At 43.8% G+C, this 21,128-nt stretch overlaps 1 protein-coding gene across 1 annotated transcript in view; it reads left to right on the top strand.

Annotated features, from left to right (window-relative positions):
- The window catches only part of L3MBTL3 (L3MBTL histone methyl-lysine binding protein 3), a 66,553-nt gene that overhangs the window by 19,406 nt on the left and 26,019 nt on the right, over positions 1–21,128 (top strand). Inside the window, exons 8-13 of the mRNA XM_063125718.1 lie at positions 6,180–6,315; positions 7,291–7,382; positions 9,125–9,276; positions 15,743–15,819; positions 18,770–18,855; positions 19,285–19,395. Coding sequence (XP_062981788.1) covers positions 6,180–6,315; positions 7,291–7,382; positions 9,125–9,276; positions 15,743–15,819; positions 18,770–18,855; positions 19,285–19,395 — 654 coding nt within the window. The remainder of the gene's footprint in view (positions 1–6,179; positions 6,316–7,290; positions 7,383–9,124; positions 9,277–15,742; positions 15,820–18,769; positions 18,856–19,284; positions 19,396–21,128) is intronic.

Here is a 21,128-nt window from a genome sequence, read left to right as displayed (position 1 = left end):
TCTGGACACCAAGGTCGTAATGCAGTAGTATATAAACAACACATGTATAGCAGGATTTATTGAGCATGTACATGGTTTATAAATGAGTAGTTTATCCTAGATAAACCTTGCTGTATTTTCTTTTAACCTTGGTGTCTTCCCCCTTGTGCCTGACATTCCACTTGGCTTCTGATTACTTCCCTTTTCTGGATAATAAGTAAAGTCATCCTAATCCTCTTGAAATATTTGTGTTCATTAAAGTACAGTATTATGTTTGAGAATTCTTAATTCTTCATCGTGGTCTCTATGCATCACACATATGGGCTTTGCGCCTGCGCAGAGACCAGACCGGAATCTCCAATAGCTTAGGGAAACGCTTTTGGGCGGGAACCCCTCCCCCACGCTACCGCGCATGTCCACGGGGTTCCCGCCCTTCCCTCAGTTCTTCGTCGTCCGCCATCGTGCTTAGACGTAGAAACCGTGTTCTCTCCAGCTTGTTTGCTACTTACCGTTTTTACCTCGCTTTTGACTTCTCTTCTGCACTTTTTCTCTTTCTTGTCTTACCTAAAAAAAAAAAAAAAAAAAATTCTTATATATATATCTATATATATTGTTGTTATTCCTACTTTTTTTCCAACGATCACCGATCGCCTGAGGCGCCTGAGGCGCATGGCCGTAAGGGCCCCCTTCAGAAAGTGCGTGAAATGTGGCGCTAAATTGCCACCTAAGGACGGTCACTCGCTGTGTGTGTTGTGTTTGGGCGAGGCGCATAAAGTCCAACAGTGCCACCATTGTATGGCGTTTACCAAACAAACACGGAAAAATAGATCAGATAGACTGCGGTCTATACTGTGGGAAAAGGCTCTGCAGGCAACTGAACCTACGCCTCATAAGCGTAAGGAACAACACTCCTCGAGGGCAATGGAAAAATCCCTTAGCCCAGAAATTCAATCGGTTGTGGTTGGTGAGGAGTTGATGGCGGATAACAGGGCCATACCCCTGACGCCAGGCCGATCCCTAGCGGTTTCCGCAGCCAAGAAGATTTCAAAAAAGGCTCGGACCCCTAAATCGGCGGAACAGCTAAAGAAAAAGAAGAAAAAGAGGAAGGACGCAGAAAAATGCTCCACCTCGAGGGTCGATACCCTATCTTCGATACCCACCGAGCCTGCCAGGTCGGCGCCGACCTCGGTGTCGACGCAATTGCCGACGCAATTGCCGATACCAGCACCTTTACCGACTGCGAGGAGTTCGATGTCGGAGGGTGAAATTCGGGATTCCGTATCGGTTGCGTCCATACCATCGGCTCAGGTACCGTGCACGACTGAGTTGGAAGAGTCGACTAGGCTTGTTCCACATCGGCGGCACCGATCTCCTGGCCCGGACTTCGATCGAGTGTCTCAATACTCTGAATATCAACGGGACTACCCTTATGATTGGGAGTATTATCGGCCTCAGGGCTATTATCCTTCTGAGCGCAGACGTATTGAGCATTTTGCACAGCCTCCTCCGAATTCAAGAGTCTTGCAAATTCCTCCAGATCCTCGATCCTTTACACCTCGCAGCCGTGATAGCAGGACTGAGCGTATTGAACACCGATCGATACCGACTGCAACTGTCGTTGCGCCCTCACCTCAACATGAACGAGCTCTGCAGCCAGTGCATCAAACGGTGCGGGCGGCTCAAGAGTCTCCTGATGAGGACTATAGGTCTGATTCAGACTCTATTGTGTCCGTAACCCCATCTATGCCTTCACCTGACGATATTGTAAATAGTAATGAACCGGTCTCCGCCTCAGAAGATGTGGGGAAATTCTCTGACCAGGTACTCCGAATGGCCAAGTCCCTAGGTCTCGACATCGATCAACCAACAGAGATTGATGATGACCCAATCTACGATGTGACTCGAACGGAATCTAGCTCGACCATCGCGATTCCCTTCCCTCCTACACTACGTAGGACTGCACAGATCTCCTGGAAAAATCCGTGTGCAGCACAGTCGACATCTAAAAGATTGGAGTCAATGTATAAAGTCAAGGAGGCCAATGCCGAGTTTCTATTCCAGCACCCGAAACCTAATTCGATAATCGTGGAATCTGCCCAGGGAAGATCACAGAAAGTGCATTCAGCTCCTACCGATAGAGAAGGCAGAAAATTAGACTACCTCGGCAGAAAGGTGTATGCCTCGTCTTCTTTAGGAATAAGAACCTCTGCGTACGAGGCAACTATGGCCAGGTACCAAATATTCATTCTAGAAAAATTAAACTCTCTCTCTGACCATCTGCCCGAAGATAAAAGGGAGTTGGCGAGGATTTTCCATACCGAGGCAACTGCAATAGCCCATCTGCAGCTCAATTCTGCAAAACATCAGACGGATTCCCACTCCAAGTCGATGATGGGTTCTATAGCCCTTCGACGTCATGCTTGGCTGAGGTCAGCCAACTTGACAAATGAGACGAAGACTAGAATAGAAAGTCTGCCGTTCGACGGAGAGGGGCTATTCAACAATAAGACCGACGAGTCCTTAGATTCGATATACAAGGCTCGCACGACTGCCAAAAAGATGGGTTTCTCACAACCCCAACCACAATTTAAGCAAAGGCGCTGGACTAGACAACCGTACCAGCAGATCCAACAGCGCCCTCAGTTTGACAAGCAACCTCCAAAACAACAACAACAGATGCAGAGAAAGAGACCTTATCAAGGTCGATACCAGCAAAGCAGACATCAGCCGGATTTCTCAAAGAGGCAGCGGCTTTGACTTCTCCGTACCAGGCCTACTACCCTTTACAGACCGTCTAGCACCCAAGTACCATCAATGGGAGTTCATAACATCCGACTCCTGGGTGCTCACTATCATCAAGACGGGTTACGCCATCGAATTCGATGCCCTTCCTTTCTCTTCGGGAGTGAAGATAACAGCACCATCCCCTCCTCTGCTGCTCGAGGTACAGACCTTACTATCGAAGGGAGCCATCTCTCCCGTACCTACAGAGGAGCTCAACCAGGGATTTTTCTCCCGTTACTTCACGGTCCCGAAGAGAGATGGAGGTCTTCGACCGATCTTGGACTTAAGACAACTGAACAAATACATCACCCCAAGGAAGTTTCGTATGACAACAGTCACTTCTATACTCCAACTGTTGCATACAGGGGTTTGGTTCGCGGTAGTAGACCTGAAGGATGCGTATTTCCACATCGCCATCAGGAAGTCGCATCGAACTTACCTACGTTTCTCCATCGGCGTCGAGCAGTTCCAATTCAACGTCCTCCCTTTCGGCCTCGCGACGGCACCGAGGGTCTTCACGAAGGTGATGGCTGTTGTGTGTGCCCACCTGCGAAAGAAGGAAATACATGTTTATCCATACATAGACGACTGGCTCCTGGTTGCGGAGGACAGTCACACGCTCCAGGAGAATATAACCACGACTCTAGAACTTTTAGAATCCCTTGGCCTGTGGGTCAATCAGGAAAAATCTACACTGACTCCTCAGCGAACGATAGACTTCATAGGAGTGACTCTGTCGTCTCGAGATGGAAGAGCTTACCTCCCGTTAGCGAGGGCAAAAACACTTCGAGACCTCATTCTCGATGTCGAAACCCAAGCAAGACCTTCGGCATGGACAATCCAACGATTGCTGGGTTTGATGGCGGCGACTACCGCTGTCATCAGATTCGCCCGATTGCGAATGAGGATTCTTCAAGGGTGGTTCTTGAAGACCTTCGATCTTCGACGCAACGCTCGCAGGACTTACCTTTCGATACCGAGTCAGGTTCGGGCGTCGTTGAAATGGTGGCTTTCGATGGGAAACCTCCTGGAAGGGATTCCTTTTCAGCAAGGAGCACCATCGCTTACCATCACGACAGATGCTTCTCTCGATGGATGGGGAGCTCACTGCAATTCGCTCACCGTCCAAGGTCGATGGTCCCCTCGGCAGAAGGGGGATCATATCAATCATCTGGAACTCTTGGCTGTGGAAAATGCTTTGAAAGCGTTTGCCCAGATCATCGAGGGCAAGGACGTTCTGGTTGCAACAGACAACACCACTGTTGTCTGCTACATAAACAGGCAAGGGGGAACGAGGTCATACCCCTTAACCCGTTCTGCACTCAGGATTTGGAACTGGTGCATAAAGAGACAGACTTACCTGACTGCGATCCACGTAGCGGGGAAAGAGAACATCGTAGCGGACTCCCTAAGCAGGTCCTTCCATGTCAACCACGAATGGGAGCTCGATACCGAAGTAAGAAACAACCTCTTTCGGTATTGGGGCGATCCGGCCGTCGATGTCTTTGCCACTGCAGAAAACGCAGTCTGTACCAACTTCTGCAGCAGAGCAGGAAGCGGAAGGAACTCGCTAGGAGACGCTTTCGCAAGAACTTGGACGGGGGGACTATTATACATCTTCCCACCTTTCCCACTCCTAACAAAGGTCGTGGCCAAGATAAGAACAGACGGCACAAACTGTATTCTGATCGCGCCGTGGTGGCCTCGACAACCATGGTTCCCTCATGCTCTTCGACTGTCGAGAAGGGACTACATCGAGCTACCATCGATACCGAACCTTCTGTCTCGACACCAAGGCAGAGTTCGACACCCAGACCTCTCGACACTCAAGATGACGGCATGGAGAATAGAACCATAACCTCCGGTATCGAACAATTGACGGTACACAGTATTTTGACTGCATCGAGGAAACCTTCGACAAGGAAATCGTATGCTGCTAAATGGCAGAGGTTTTCTAAGTTTGCACTGCAAATGAATCACATCGCTGAGACTTGTCCCGTCTCTGTGATTCTAGAATACCTACTCTCACTGTTCAAAGGAGGCTTAGGTCTTTCGTCCATCAGGGTTCATTTAGCTGCCATCACTGCCTTTCATGAAGGTGTAGAAGGGTTCTCCCCCTTCTCCCATCCTACATCCAAGGAATTTTTAAGGGGTTTGAGAAACACCATACCAACCTCTAGAAATATCGTACCGTCGTGGAGCTTGTCGGTTGTGCTCCATGCATTGACAAGAAAACCCTTTGAGCCTATGGCTACAACGAACTTAAGACTTTTAACTCTCAAGACTGTGTTCTTGGTGGCCATAACTTCAGCAAGGCGTGCAGGTGAGCTTAAAGCTCTAAGGATAGATGCTCCTTATACAGTTTTTCACAATGACAAGGTGGTGTTGCGTACAGACCCATCTTTTTTACCAAAGGTTGTGACGCCCTTTCACTTGGCTCAGGACATTATTTTGCCAGCCTTTTTTCCAAACCCCACAACGCCTGCAGACACTGCTCTCCACATGTTGGACGTTAGAAGAGCTCTCTCTTTTTATAGAGCTAGAACTGAAGGATTTAGAAAATCCAAACAATTGTTTGTATGTTATGGTGAGCCTTATAAGGGACTCCCGGTGTCATGCCAGCGATTGTCACGCTGGATAGTAGAGACAATTGAACTTGCCTACTCTATCTCTAAACTAGAGATACATCGACCTGTGACAGCTCATTCAACCAGAGCGATGTCGACGTCGGTGGCTTTCAGCAGGGGTGTTCCACTTCAGGACGTTTGTAAGGCTGCGACTTGGTCCACCCCTTCTACATTTGTCAAGCATTATAGCTTGGACACTCGATCCAGACATGACTGTTCGTTTGGAAGGGCGGTGCTTTCGGAAGTGTTGAAATAGTACACCAACCCACCTCCAAGGTATGTGAGCTTGCTACTCGCCCATATGTGTGATGCATAGAGACCACGATGAAGAAATGCAGGTTGCTTACCTGTAACTGTAGTTCTTCGAGTGGTCATCTATGCATTCACACAACCCACCCACCATCCCCTCTTGGTGGTGTGATATTTGATAATGACATAATTGACTATAGATTTATTTTATCTTATTTATTGATTTACACTCATGTTTATGGGGGCACGATGTCGGACTCCTGTAAACTGAGGGAAGGGCGGGAACCCCGTGGACATGCGCGGTAGCGTGGGGGAGGGGTTCCCGCCCAAAAGCGTTTCCCTAAGCTATTGGAGATTCCGGTCTGGTCTCTGCGCAGGCGCAAAGCCCATATGTGTGAATGCATAGATGACCACTCGAAGAACTACAGTTACAGGTAAGCAACCTGCATTTCTGATTGCATCTCTGCTACAGTTCAAAAATTGACTTTTGGGGGCTTGTATGTAAGCACACTTTTATTGACCTGGCTACTATGGTTTTAGATTTGTGGCTACAGAATTAAACTTCACTTTGACGAATATCCAGATTGTTATGATTTTTGGTTGAATGCTGATTCTTCAGATATTCACCCAGTTGGTTGGTGCGAGAAAACAGGACATAAGCTTCATCCACCAAAAGGTAGTATCCCATTATCTGTTACAGATTTGTGAAGTGTTAAGTGATTTCTATTTCTTCAAGCTATATAGAGTAAACAAACTGATGTTCTTATGTTGAGAGAGTTTGGAATGAATTTGGAATGGCCTCCTGGCATGGAGGCATCCGTGAACATGCTTACACATCTTTCAGTAATGCCAGTATACTGCTTTTCTTTTCCCAGTCACAGGCTACCATATGAAAAGTAGAAAAAGATGTTTTATAACAATTTAAAACAATGTAAAATTCTGAAATGGTATGGGGCTCACAAAACTGCTTTAGATATTGTAGGATGGTTGAGATATTTAGATATTGTAGGATGGTTGCGAAACCATGCTTTGGCATTAGATGCATCTTTAATAAATCTTCAACTCATGCAGTCCTCCCTACTTTGTATGCTCTGTTTTAATCAGTTACTTCTGCTTCTGTGGAAACCACAGTTTGCAGTTACATGAAGCCATAAAAGAGTAGTTTGCATGATCCCTTTATACCAAGACTGCAGACTAAACCTGACAAATTGTCTAAAGGATCGAACTTCTGCTCCTTGAAAAGATGATAAATCCCAGACTTTGTATGTTGTTGGTTGCGAGAGCTGAACCAAGTTCATGAGTATCTGCAGATACTATCTAGGCACTTCATCTCTTCGCTAGGAAAGTTGTGGAAAGTTGTGGCTCTTGAAGACAAAGGGTCTAGCAAAGGCCTTAGTTTATTTTCTGTCTCAGTAGTGCTTTCAGGAGAAGCATTTGTAGTCACTGCTTTTGCTTTCCAGATGAGCATGGAGCTTACAGTAATATTCCAAAAGAGTATGGTTTTTTAAAAGTTACATTTCGCCCCCAGTTTATTCTGGGGATGGATGATTTGGCAGATAGTGAAAATAGAATACTGCAATTGACATAACTGCACTTCACGTTTAATGAATATTTTATCTTCTTTTTCATTCTCTTTCATGGGATTCCTCAGGATATAAAGAAGATGAATTTAATTGGCCTGCATATCTGAAGAAATGTAAAGCTCAAGCTGCTCCTAAGTCCTTGTTTGAAAACCAAAACACAGTATGTTTTCTCTGATTATACCTCTTGGATTATACCTCTGATTATACCTCTGATTATACCTTTTGGAAAATATGCCGATATCCTTGGTCCTCCTGAAAATTCAGTGTGTTTCATCAATTCCTTAAGGCTAAAACAAGGGAAAGAACCCCTTGAATAAATGGCTGCTGAGCCATGTAAGTAGGCAAGGTATTCCTGCTTGTTTACATGGAACATTGGAATAGGGCTTTCATTTATGGATTTGAGGAGCCATCTAGTAAGTTCTGGTTCGCGTGAGTTTGATAGCGTTACACTGTAGGCTAGGTATGATTATTGTCTGTAAATGCCACATGCCTCAGAAAAAGAGCACTACAAACCACAATGATCCCCAACAAAGAGGTCACTGAAGTTGTACTTCCCAGCTCAGGAGTATGAATTTCAAAGGATCTTGTAAGGCTTACCTCAAAGAACAGATGAGAATTAGGACCTTCAAATTCTTCTTTGGCTCCAATTTTAATCCAAACTGGAGAAACATTTCCCTTTTATCCCACACGCTTTATGATCATGTGAACCCCCCTTTCCTTAAACTCTACATAAATTGGCTGCTGTTGTAGCTGATGGTGATAGTGCAGCAAGCCGCTAAAAGAAAAAAGTGAAATGTATTTTTCCCCTTTGCTCTCCAGCAGTGCTTAGGAAACGATAGCTTTCCAAGTGCTACACTTCCCAGGAGGTTCTGGGGATCTTATGGACTGACCTTCCCCATTTTCATTTCACGGTCGCTGACTCCAAACTGCTGCCATGCAGCCCTGTAAGTGTAGTTTAAGGAAAGGGGATTTGTGGGGTGGATAGGTTGAATTCAGATTCGGGGCTCATCTACACCAAGAAGGATATTCCACTATGAAAGCAGTATGAAAGTGGTATATAAAAGGCAGGAGCCACACTACTGCTTTATGGTGGTACTGAAGTGCACCGACAACTGTTGGGGCCCATGATGCATCTACACCAAGCAGGATATAACACTATGAAAGCGGTATATGGTATGCGTCATGGTTCCCAACAGTTGTCAGTCCACTTCAATACTGGTATAAAGCAGTAGTGTGGCTCCTGCCTTGTATATACCGCTTTCATAGTGGAATATCCTGCTTGGTGTAGCTGAGCCCTCAGTTTCAAATAAACCAAACCATTTCCTGAGTGTGGGGAAGATTTGGAGGTGAAGCGAATTGGCTGTGAGATGGTGGATCATACACTTCTGATCCACAATAAGACATTCCAAACACTGTACACAAGACGATTTGACAGCCCTTGGCATACAAAGTCATTGCATGTACACCATGAGTGTAAATTGTTATCTGGATTCACCCTCTCTATTGAATTACCAAGGTGTATTAATATGTACCCCATTTCAGATGCAGATGTGTGGGGATATTGTTGCCCTTAACCATCCCCTACTAGGCCAGGCTGCAAATAGCCAGCACATTTCCAGAGTTATGTCATACCAAGCTATGCAGAACATAACATTTTGCAAAGTTTTTTTTAAAAAATAGTTTGCTGAAGGTCGATAACACAATTGTAACACTTTCAAAATATTTTGGAACTCTTTTTCTTTCTTTTTTTAATAGCAAGAATATTGATCGTGGATAGTCAGCAGCCTTTGGGATATATGTCTTATTGTTAATCTGCCTTTCTTTGTTTCTGTGTTGTATAGTGTTGCTTTATGCAGTTAAATAAACCAGCTCACCATTATTTTTAAACCTTTCTTTGATTAGACTGTGATTCCATCAGGCTTTCGAGTGGGAATGAAGCTTGAAGCAGTAGACAAAAAGAATCCTACATTCATATGTGTTGCTACGGTAACCGACATTGTGGACAGTCGTTTTTTGGTTCATTTTGACAACTGGGATGAGAGCTATGACTATTGGTATGGCTTTTTAAAGAGTTTGTATTACAATTAATTCGATAGAATTTTAAAAAAACTTGTCTTTTTCTTTTCTTTCTCCTATAATACCATGAACTGTAATCCCTGTATTTTATCAGGATGTCCCTAGACTTTTTTTTTTAATTCATAGATGCAGCAGCATGTGGCCTGGTCAGTACATGTATTTTTATGTCTCTACAAAAGTTTGCAAGTGCTGTTCATTACTGAAGAAATTCTTCGGCATTCCTCAGGGTCTTATCTCACGATCATCCAAACACTTATTAGATCTGCAAATCAATAAGTCTACTTCTTGGTCCAAGGCCCTGATAGTTCCATTATACTATGTCAACATGATCTTTATTATGTTTCATAAGGCTTTGGCATAATAGCAAGTCATTTTCTCAAGTCAAAACAAAGGATATAATGACCTGGTTAGCAAGATCACCACAGTTTATGGTGTGTGCTGAGTGAAATTTGTATATTCAAGCTGTGACTGTGGTTTGTCATGTCATCCGACCCCAGTGGGGGTAGGTTGTGTGAGGGTTAAACAACTCTCACATAACCCATGACCTGTTTAATAAGCCATGGTGGGCTGTTTGATCATGTGAACTGGCCCAATATTTTAGTAAATAAAAAGCATAGCAAGCTGTTGGTCCATTGTAAAATCATTTCGGCAATATATTTAATAGCGACCAAAATGTCACAAATCAGATGCAAACTTTTGTGTTCTCCAGAACTCTTTCATTAAGCTGTATGTTAAGGTTAGGCAATAAGAAGTACTTCAGATTCCAGTCTTATGGTCCAGGCAAGTTCATATTGGTGTATTCAGTCTTTCTAATAACCTAGACCTTCTAAAAGCTACAACTGTACCATGGAAGCGCTGTAACCTAGAACGTCCAACGATGGCATTAACATTTAAAAAGTAACTGACAGTAGTTGGCAGAATTTTGTTTTTTCAGAGTGTGATCCACTCCCCCACTCCCCGAAAGCTCTCCTATCTCAGTGAAAGCAACTGAAGATGTCTTCAGAGTGAGTGTAGAAGGGTGGGCAGAGAAAGGAGGCCGTTTAACCTTTTCAATCTCAACCATTTTTCCACGCAAAATCCCTCACTCCAGAGCTGCTGCTCTTTTCATTCTTAATAGATTAAGGATATGAGTTATCTTTAGACAAATAGTACTGGGGGTAGGGGTGGAATTGCAGACCATGTTCAGACAACACACTAAGCCACAGTGGTTAAGCATTTTGAGCTAAACATGATGGCTTAGCATGTTGTGTGAACCATGACTTAGCGTTACGTGTGAACCATTCCTAACCATGGTGGCTACATAACCACGATTTAAACACGCTTGCTAATTACTTTCTGCAAAGTGGGTAGCGGGCTAACCATGTGTGTTGTCTGAACAGGCCCAATGACTTGTAACGTATATCTCACCTGGTCACCATTGGCGACCAGGAATTCCACACAGGTGATTGCGTAGAATTCTTTCTAGGGGAGTGAGCAGCTTCTGAAGGAGGGGTAGAGCAGTCTGCCCCACCTTTGCCCTTTGTTCAGCTTTTGTGGTGGCCATGGAGGAAATGAAGCCCCTTCATCGGCACAGAAATGCAATGGACTGGTAAAGGAAGGACATATTGCCCCCATTCAGAAGACACCTTAAACTACGGCTTTAACCATGTTGGTTAAGCCAGAAAGCCGGGCTGTGATCAGAAGACACTTTAAACCATGGCTTTAACCATGTTGAATAAGGCTTTCCGGCTTAATCACCAGGGTTAAAGCCATGGTTTAAGGTGTCTTCTGAACATAGCTTGGCTTTCTGGCTTAACCACTGTGGTTAAAGCCGTAGTTTAAGGTGCCTTCTGAATGGGGCCAGTGCTTAGTTCCCCCTTCAAATGAGGAGGGAAGGCAGCAAACAAAGAGGGACAGGCACCCTAGCCTGCATGGTAGTTTCCCCGTCGCCATTTTTACTAGCCTACTTTTTACTCATAAGTGGGACTCTGTCCAGGCAAAAAAACTATTTTGCAAGTGACCAACTTTTGGAGCCTTGGTTTCTTTAATGAACACAAGACATATGTTTGAGAGTTTTGCATCTGAACACTAGATGGGGCCATATGATGTCTTGTGTATTATTAGATTACTACTGCTCTTACTAAACAGGCAGTAGACAGCAATTCCTTTGTTTTATTTGCTAGTGCACAGTTATGATTTTTTTTTTTTTAAATAAACTATTAAAAGTCTGGTATCTTAACTGATTATTTAAAGCTTGTGAACTCAGTTGTGTATCTGGTCTCTTAGTAATGTATGCTTTTCACCTGTGAGACATCTGCCAGCTAATTCAGAAAAGAGAAGTCCATGAATATTTATATATTATGCTATAGTTTTCACATTATGTGAAAATGTAGTTTTCTACATTATGTAGAATAGTCCTACTAATGTTATTAGGACTATTTTGAGCTGGAAATCACGTTGTACCACTATTGAAGAATGATATCTAAAAGATCTTTTAAAATACAGTAAACAGAAAAATCAATAGCAGTAAAACCCAAGTTTATAATATCCACTCAAATGCTCACCTGCAGTGAGTACAAATAATAAATAGGCAACCACAATTTGTTCTTTTTTCTTTGGGGACCACAAATTACTCTCATAGGCATATGTAAGCAGGTGAGCTTGTTAGCAATTTTTATGTATGGGCATGTTTGTAAGCCTACTATAGCACTTCAGCCAAATGTTTTCCTGAACAAATGCATTTTGCAGCCATTCCTAAAAGCCAGTACAAATATGCTCAAATGAACTCCTTCTGAGAGGTCTTTGCATAGGCCTGGAGAGCTTGTCCAATGGTCCATTTAACAGGCAATCCAGATGTCCATGTGTGCCATATTGACCCAAGTAGCAGTTAAGATACTAACTCAATGATCGAAAAACCTGCTGATTTAATGTTGGCTCAAGCTACACAAAACAGGAAATTGAAAGCTAAGGCCGTTGCTAGATCAGGGTTTAGCCCGGTGCGAGCCCCAGGCTTGCCCCTGTGCGTCCAGATGACGCACAGTGGATCCCGGGCTCAGGCAGGGGTCAACCCTGCCTTAGCCCAGGGTAACCGGAACCGCTTGTGGCCCGGTATTTCCCACGGAGGGAAAGCGGGGATTGTGGGGGGTGGGAATCGCGGCCAGGGTGGGGAAAGCGGGGGGAGCGGGGAACCCTTTTTTTAAAAAAAAAATTTAAACCACTTATCTTTGTCACTGCTGCGCTCCTGCACACCCGGCCCTTTAAGACCAAAACAAATGGCGGACGTGACAGGGCTTTTCTGTAGCCTGTTGCGTCTAACTTGTAGATTGAGGCAATGGCCCGCGCTACTTGTAGCATGGGCTCGCCCCTCCTCCCACACGGTGCTCCATGATCAATGATGTTATTGTGCACTGCCACAAATTGTGCTTGCATACAGCTTACCTTCCATGCACCCATGCTTTTCTTGGATCTTTTAGGCCCAAATCCAGATTGGAAGGATGAAGTGCCTATGACTAGCAAAGATGTCCCATGTTGCCCTGCTCCTTTGTCTTATGAAGCATATGACCTTAGTGGGCCTGTTCAGGCAAAACGCTAAGCCATGGTTAGGCCACTAACCCTTTTGCAGAAAATAGTTAGTGAGCATGTTTAAATCATGGTTATGTAGCCACCATGGTTAGGAATAATTCACACGACACACTAAGTCATAATGTTTAGCTCAGAATACCTAACCACCATAGCTTAGTGTGTCATCAGAACAATCCTCCTATGAATTGTCCCATGCTTGTTTGTTGCTTGCAAGAAAGTATAGTTTGTGACATTGGACATTATCATTACTGATCACAGGGGCATCAGTCTTAGGCCTTTGCTAGACCAGGGATTATCCTGGGCTGATACCCGGGATCGCCCCTGTACATCCAGATGACGCACAGAGGATCCCGGGCTCAGGCAGGGATCAACCCTCCCTAGCCCCGGGATAAAGCCTACCCCTTTGGGCCCGCTTTTTCTCGCAGTCTCGGGCTGAGCCCGAGACCAAGAGCGTGTGGCCCATTTTTGCGGCTCTTCCAACTAGTCATTAACTGAGTCGATGTGTACGTATGAATAGATATGCCCCTGTATGTTCAGAAAGACATACTTATATCCTAACCATATCTTCAGTCAATTTCATCTGAATGTTTATTTAGATACATGGGACTGCTTATATTAATGTATATATTTGAAGCAGAAGTGTGATTTCCCCCCTCCTTTTTAAAAAAATAATCGTGTTGTGAATGGTTATTTGAATGCTTTTTTGTTGTTGTTTGTTGCCCCCCCCCCGCCCCTGCCTTTTTAAAAAAATATATAAATAAAATGGGGAAAAAAGAGGCTTGCTTCTAATTAAGCCGGCACAGGATTCCAACATACCGTATGTTTTCGCTTTCCCTTCCTATCCCCTCTTCATCAGTGATCTATCCATCAATGGGAATGATTCCCCCAGACTTCAAAATTATCTCACTCTTCTCAGTTGACTGGCTGAGTTCGGATGACACTTTAGGCAATGGAGGGGGGGGGGAATAACCAACTGACTGTGCGTTATTGCACAAGTACGCTCCACGTGACATATTGCCCTACCGCCATTGCGCAGCTGAGGCTCCCCGCGGTGGTTGAGTGACATTCCAGCCCTCTGTTGCTCCTTTCAGTCCTCCCAGCCCTATCCCATCAGCTATTGCAAGTTGAGCAGCCGGGGTGGGTGCTTTTGGCTGCTCCTGCCAGAGAACTCTATGTGCTCCCAAAATAGCACGCTCAACACGTTAAATTTGACAACGGACCCCGCCACATAATATGTTAAGCAGTGGGTCTCCAGATAAGCAACGGAGCAGTCCATTGTTTTTCTCCATTGGTTAAATCAACAAAATTGTGTACCATAAATTGTGTGTCTGTTGTGTGTTGCCCTCCAGACAACACAATAAGCAATGCAATGGCCAATTACCTAATTAATCAACCGTTGCTTATCATGTTGTCCGAACCCAGCCAGTTTCATGCTACAGAATATAGACAGGAACACTGGAATTCCTCTCAAAATACTTCAGAGTGAAACTGAGTTCTTGCTTCAGAGTGAAACTGAGGGCCTTGCTAGACGAGGCCTTAGCGCGCTTTGAGGGCCGGTTTCCCTGCTGTGCGTCCACATGACGACAGGGGAATCCGGCCCCAGGCCGCACTAAAGCCTCCCTTAACGAGCCATAAGCGAAGTCGCTTATGGCGCGCCTTTTCCGCAGCTCCGGCCTGAGGCTGGGGCTGCGGAACGTCTAGCGACTTCCGTGGCTTTTTGCGGCTAAAAGCCATGGACTGGGCACAGCGCTGAGTGCTGCGCCCATCGGGCCAGGGGGGGGATCCTGGGGGGCGACACGAGAGAGGGGGAGGGAGGGCTGGCACAGGGTGACGAGGGGGAGGGAGGGCTGGCACGAGGCGACGAGGGGGAGGGAGGGCTGGCACAAGGCGACGAGGGAGAGGGAGGGCTGGCACAAGGCGACGAGGGAGAGGGAGGGCTGGCACAAGGTGACACGGGAGAGGGGGAGGGAGGGCGAGGAAAGAGGGGGCAGGGGGCTTAATTTTTTAAAAAAACCTTACCTTGTCCGCAGTCTTCGGGGCGCACGTGGCCCCTTTAACAAAACAAAAAAAATGGCCAACGCTGCAGGGCTTCTGTCATCCCTGCACGTCGGCCGTCTAGGAGGCGGGGCGGCACACGCTAAAGTTAATGTGCTGTCGCCCCGCCTCCCTGCCGGCTTATCCGGCAGGGTCTAGCAAGGCCCTAAGTATGCCTGACAAATTTTCCAACAGTTGCTGCCATAGGTTTTCATGGGAGAGATAACCTTAAGGTTTGAACTTCACCAAACCAATAAAAGCCTTTGACAAACCTGAATAAAGTACAAAAATTTGAAAGAAATGTATGCCAAGCCACAGCTTGGAGTAGAAAATATAAATGTGTCAGATTTCAACGCTTTTTAACATCTTGCACCTGTGGCAATCTTCCCAGTGCCAGGTGAAGACCTTTTTATTTTCCCAAGCATTTTTAGCATTTCAATTTTTAGCTCTGTTTTAAATCTGCTATTGCATTTTAAATCTCTGCGCTGCTGCTAGGTTTTACTCTTGTGGCATTTTTAGATTACAGTTTTAAGCCATTATGTTTTATATTGTATTTTATGCTGTATTTTGTGATTTTAATTCTTGTGAACCATCCAGAGAGCAGTATAGAAATGAAATAAATAAATGTTACTGGATTTCTTTGCAGCTGTGCAGAATTGCAGACTTCCTCAAGTAGGTCATGGATGCCATGTTTCACATTATTAGCTAAGCAGATATAATTTTCATAAGCAGTAGAATTTTGAGGCTCATAATGGCAGAACTTTTTTTTGTTTTTGCAACCTTCTTTAACTAAAGGGGAACTCTGCCCTTTAATAGGAGGGAAACATAACAAAATTATTTTCCCTGCAGGTGTGAAGCAGCAAGTCCATATATTCATCCAGTTGGGTGGTGTAAAGAACACAGAAGGACACTTGTAACACCTCCAGGTCTGTATGAAACAGCACATCTGTAAATATTTATTTCCCAAGACTAGAAACTACAATGAGAAATTATTACAGTGTCAAGGGTAAAGATCTTCTCTTAATTTAAGAGTGACTTTGTGAAGATGATGGTAGGAGAAGGGAGCAAATCAGAATTTATGCCAGGATATGTGTCCTCGAAGAACTATATTCCTGTTCATCATGGAAATGGTCACAATTGTTCAGTAGAAATGTTTTTACTATGTGCTGAATTTAACTGAATAAGAAGATCATATGACCAAAGGTATTTGAATAAAGTGACATGGTTACCATAGCTCCCCCCTCCCATAAAACATGGAAAACTGTAATAACTAGCAAATGGGAATCAATAAACTGTGGAACTCATGAATAATACCTGGTGGCTATGAAATTATAGCATTCAAATCTACTTATAGGACAACCTTTACATGTACTATAAATATTTAACCTGTCAGTGAGTTAATTGTAGCTTTTTAGTACCAAATTCTGTAAGATAGCCCACACAAAGCAATGGTGTAATTCACTACCATATTATGAGTCATTTGGAAAAGTAATACTTTGAAAACGGTTACCTTTTAATAGTAGGCATTTATACACGCAGAAAGCTCAAACTGGCTTCCCCACAGTGACAATATTTTATCTCACGGTAGGAATTTGTTTAGAGCAACTTCACTAAGAGATTGCTCGCTGGATAGGGGCCATCTCTATTTAAAATGGAGGCATAAGCCTTATAAGTTCAAATTCGTACAGGACTTGGTAAAATGTTAAGAACTGAAATATACATCCTCCTAGTCTCTGTTGCCCAAAGTCACAGCAGGATTTTTATGTTACTGTCTGTTTATTAAGTATTATAATAAATGGGTTCAGTCTTCTTATAGCTGATATTTTATAAGTGGAATGCCCTATAATATTTTTTTCAGTCAGTACTTATAATGAAGTCTCTGTTCTTGGCAACCATTGCATGAACTATTCCAATGTCAAAGCTCCATTCATGTCTTACTTTTATGTAAGGCAATTACATCCTAACCACCCTGGTTAGCCCTGGCCCTGTTATTGTGAAGACCAGGCCTGTTCTCCCTAGTATGGGGGAAGGGGTTTTGGGGGATCAATCAGACGAAGAAGAAGAAGATTATTACCAGGAGGAGGAAGAGGAAGAAGATTACCAGCCAACACAGGATTCGGGGGAGGAGATTCTCCAAGACTCTTCAGGAGTCAAGGTTGAATCCTCCCAGGAGCTTATCAGAGAGAATGCAGATGGCTCAGAGCCCACCTCCCAACACTTGGGAGCACAGCCTATGTCTGAGGGGGAGGGGACATAAAATTCCAGAGTCTGCCACAGATTCAAGCAAACGGAGTTGAGAGGAGGTGGGAGGTGGTCCCTTAGGGTAGTGGCTCATGAGAGGCTTCTCCTAAAATACCCTCTCTGAGATAAAGAGCCTGTTGGACTGTAGGAAAACAGTCCAGCTTTAGTTGAAGGCAACTGCCTAGCTTTGTTAGCTAAATTAAGCTTAGAGGATAGCTCCTCGTATTCACAGTCCCTTCAGGTGATAAGAGAGCTTTGTGGATTACTCAGCAGATATCTTTACTGTTTTTCATAGGCAGGAGGGCTTGGAATCACGACGGTTATCGATTATGCTCAGATGTATGAAAAGGAAAGCCTATGTGAAAGCAGCTGTTCACAGGTAGACTGTCCTCTTCAGACATCTGCACTGTGGACATTAAGGGTGGGACTAGCTGACAAGTGTGATATTGGAGCCAGAGCCAGCAGCATGGCTCCACTTCCCTTGTAGATGTGATTGTCTTACACAAGAGAGGGCATTAGAACAGGCAGAGGGGACTAGGGTTGTAAAGGTAAGAGATTTGAGGAGGCCTAGCAAAGATGGAATGGAGGAGACAGGGTTTGGGGAAGAGCTCAAAAGGCGAATAAAGGCTATGTGAAGTGATACAGGTTAGGAAATCATGCAGATACAGATTAGGAAGTGAGGCAAATTAGGAAGGTGCCATGCCTCAGTGGTAGAGCTCATGTAGAAAGTCCAAGGTTCAATCCCCAGCATCTCCTGCCTGAAATACTGGAGAGCTGCTGCCAGTCAGTCTCAGCAATGCTGGGCTAGATGGACCATTGGTCTGACATGATGCAAGGTGGCTTCCTATGTTACTATGCGGAAGGAAAAGAGTATTGAGGGAATGGAAAAGAGATGTAAGTTGGAAAGAATGCAGGTTCAGAGGAATGTGGAGATATGAAGAGATGGTATGAAAGAAGATGGAAAATGGAATTGGCAGCAGCATTTGGGGGGATAAAGAAAGGAAAATGGATGGAAGTACATATAGTTTGAAGATGTCAGAGGGACAGGGAGGGATGAGATTAGAAGATGTGTGGAGAAGAAGGATGTTTGTGGCGAGGACCATGAGAAGTGAGGATGAAGAAGGCTTCGCTTATATATATTGATTCATAATTAGCCAAAGTTTGGCTGCAGGTTTCATCTCTGCCCAGAATCCTTAAAGTAATTCTTATTGAGTGACTTAGGAGCCTGACCTCTACAGAGAAATGGTAAAACCTTTTAGAGGTTTTAAAGTTAAAAAAATTCTTTCTTTGGTGTATTGTGTTTCAAATGTATGTCAAAGATCAACTTTCTTCTTACAAAATACACTAGAGCAAAATGAACTTGGTTCTCTGAGAGCTGGTCAAAGAAGCAGGGAAAGAATGTGAAAAATAGGTGTGCGTTTTCTCACAGTGAGATGTGGGACTCCCAGAGAAAGATCTTTACATAAGGAGACTCACAAGTCCCATTACTTACATTACATTGCAGGCTGGGGTGCAGTGGGGGAGTGCAAGTCAGACTTATTTGTCACTTCTTTGAACTTAACTAGCTTTGAAAAATACCCTAAATATATTTCTTACATGACATAATTAAATCTTATATCATGATTTATTTACTAGACTATCCACATGCCAAGCATTTTACTTGGGAGAAATATTTGGAAGAAACCAGTTCTTTACCTGCACCTGCCAGGGCTTTTAAAGTGGTAAGAAACATCTCAAGTGGTCTCATATTTATCCTTTTCATTAACTAATATCGCTGCTGCCCCAATGATAAATATTCACATTTGCCCGTGTGATCTTGATACCGATGGTTGTTGGTTTGCCCACAGCTGTATTTATTGCCGTATTTATATGCCTATGTTTCAGATATATTTTTCATGGTATATTTTAGATAGGGCCCTTCAATTAATTGTCAATACAGCAGAAACACACATGACTAAGCAAAAGCTGAGAGGTAAATTTGTATGAGTACCTTTTTCCCTTTCCTTTCCCCTTTCATAATTTTATTGTTACTTCATGAAAGGAGATGTGTGGAATATAGTGCCCAAACTGCTTTGGTAATTTTTCAAAATTAAAAATGGTGGGATATAAATAATAAAAACTGAAACTAAAATTATCTTTCTCTATTGTAGAAACCTTCTCATGGATTTCAGAAAAATATGAGACTGGAAGTCGTTGACAAGAGAAATCCTGTACTTATCAGGGTAGCCACTGTCGTAGATATTGATGACCACAGAATTAAAGTAATTCAGACTCTCTCTTCATTTCTTTCTGTCTTTAGACAGGAACCTGTATACGCTGTTGCACCTATCAAACAATGAATGGTAATGTTGTTATATGATGTGCCCAGCATGGCTTCCTCATTCACTTCAGTTCCACAGGTGTACAAAAGCTCAGTGAAAGGAACATGACCTGTGGAATTTTATTCTCCTTTCCATTCAATTGAAGTGAATGGAAAAACCTAAAATTACAGAAGCTCCATGATCACACATTGGGCTTTAGATATTCTTGCACAAGCAGCATTTGTAACAGAAAATTCACCTGTAGTGTAGTGCTTGGTGGGTTATAATAAACGAATATTTAAACATATACTTCTTTGTGTAGTCCTAGCTTACATCCTAAGAAATACGAATAGTAGTCTTTTGAAATTGATCCGCATTCATTTTCTCTCAGATATTGACAAGTACTATAACTGAAACTGGCAAGGAAAGGAGACATTTTAAAATACTTTTCATACCTAAGGGAGCAATCTTATGTTCCCTAGACAACGTTTGAGGGGACCTAGGATTGTTTGGTTTCCTGGCTCCGAGCTCATAGACAGGGCTCTGAGCTGGGAGCTAAGGAACTGTGCTCCCCACCCTTCTCTGCCCTCTCATAGCTGGCATAGAGAGAACTGTGGCAGCAGCTACCTCTTCATGCTCGCAAAACAAAGTGTGGATATGGGGGTGGGGGGTGTTCCCGGGGGTGGGGAGAGGAGGGGAGGTAACTACAAGGATGTGAGGCTACAAGGTATCTGCAACCCCCAGCCTTCTTCTCTCCCCTGCCCTGAAGCCTCCTCTAGACGGGCAAAATTTCCCGTCTAGCTAAAATGCAGAACAGGAAGTATGAGGCGTCTCCTGCTTTGCACTGGGTACACATAAGTCTCCGGGGTTGGAGGCTTACGAGTACCCAGAGTGCACCCCATAGGATGCCCAGTTGATTAGCGCTGGGAACTGATGAGGAGCACATTAATCTGGGGTCTATCTACAGACGACATAGAGCTTGTGGGCTATACAGGTTGCCCATATGTGATTTAAGGCCTGCAGGCCTAGACGGAAAGAAAACCAGACCTAGATATCTCAAGTAACCCAAATTTAACCCCTCAAATTTCTCCTCCTATTCTGAATAATATTTGTAAAGCTGGTTACTTCGGAAAACTACTGACTTGCTGCATAAAAGTAGGATAATACTTGCACGGTGTTCAAAATAAAGAGCTTTCAAATCTAAACATGTGATGCTTTATTTTGAGATATTTTTGCTACAATGCTACAAGCTGTAGTTTTTAAGGTTATACCTTGTATGTATACTTAGGTGTTCTTTTAATACATTGCCCTATAGATACATTTAGTTGTTGAGGACTCATTCTAGTGATCATGGTGAATGTAGAGACACCAAATCAGTCAAAGTAATTAAACATTGTTTTAAAGACCACATTAACAAAGTTCATGATATTCCTTGTTTCGAAGTTCAGCTGAGAGCACAGGAAACGATGTGACGGAGCAAAATATGCTCCACTGGACTTGATAAAAATCCCAGAAGGTGGTTTCATCTCTGAAAACTAAATAAAACGAGATTGTGAGAGCATTTCACTGCCGGCTGGCAATTACTAAGACCAACGCTTTGGATTTATTAAGAGCAACGTTTTGAAAAAGAAATTTTTGAAACAAGGAATATCATGAACTTTGTTAATGTGGTCTTTAAAACAATGTTTAATTAC

This window comes from Elgaria multicarinata, chromosome 4, assembly GCF_023053635.1.
Source record: "Elgaria multicarinata webbii isolate HBS135686 ecotype San Diego chromosome 4, rElgMul1.1.pri, whole genome shotgun sequence".
Taxonomy (NCBI): Eukaryota; Metazoa; Chordata; class Lepidosauria; order Squamata; family Anguidae; genus Elgaria; species Elgaria multicarinata.
The sequence above is the reverse complement of the archived record's forward strand: the minus strand, read 5'-3'. Positions and strand labels throughout refer to the sequence as shown.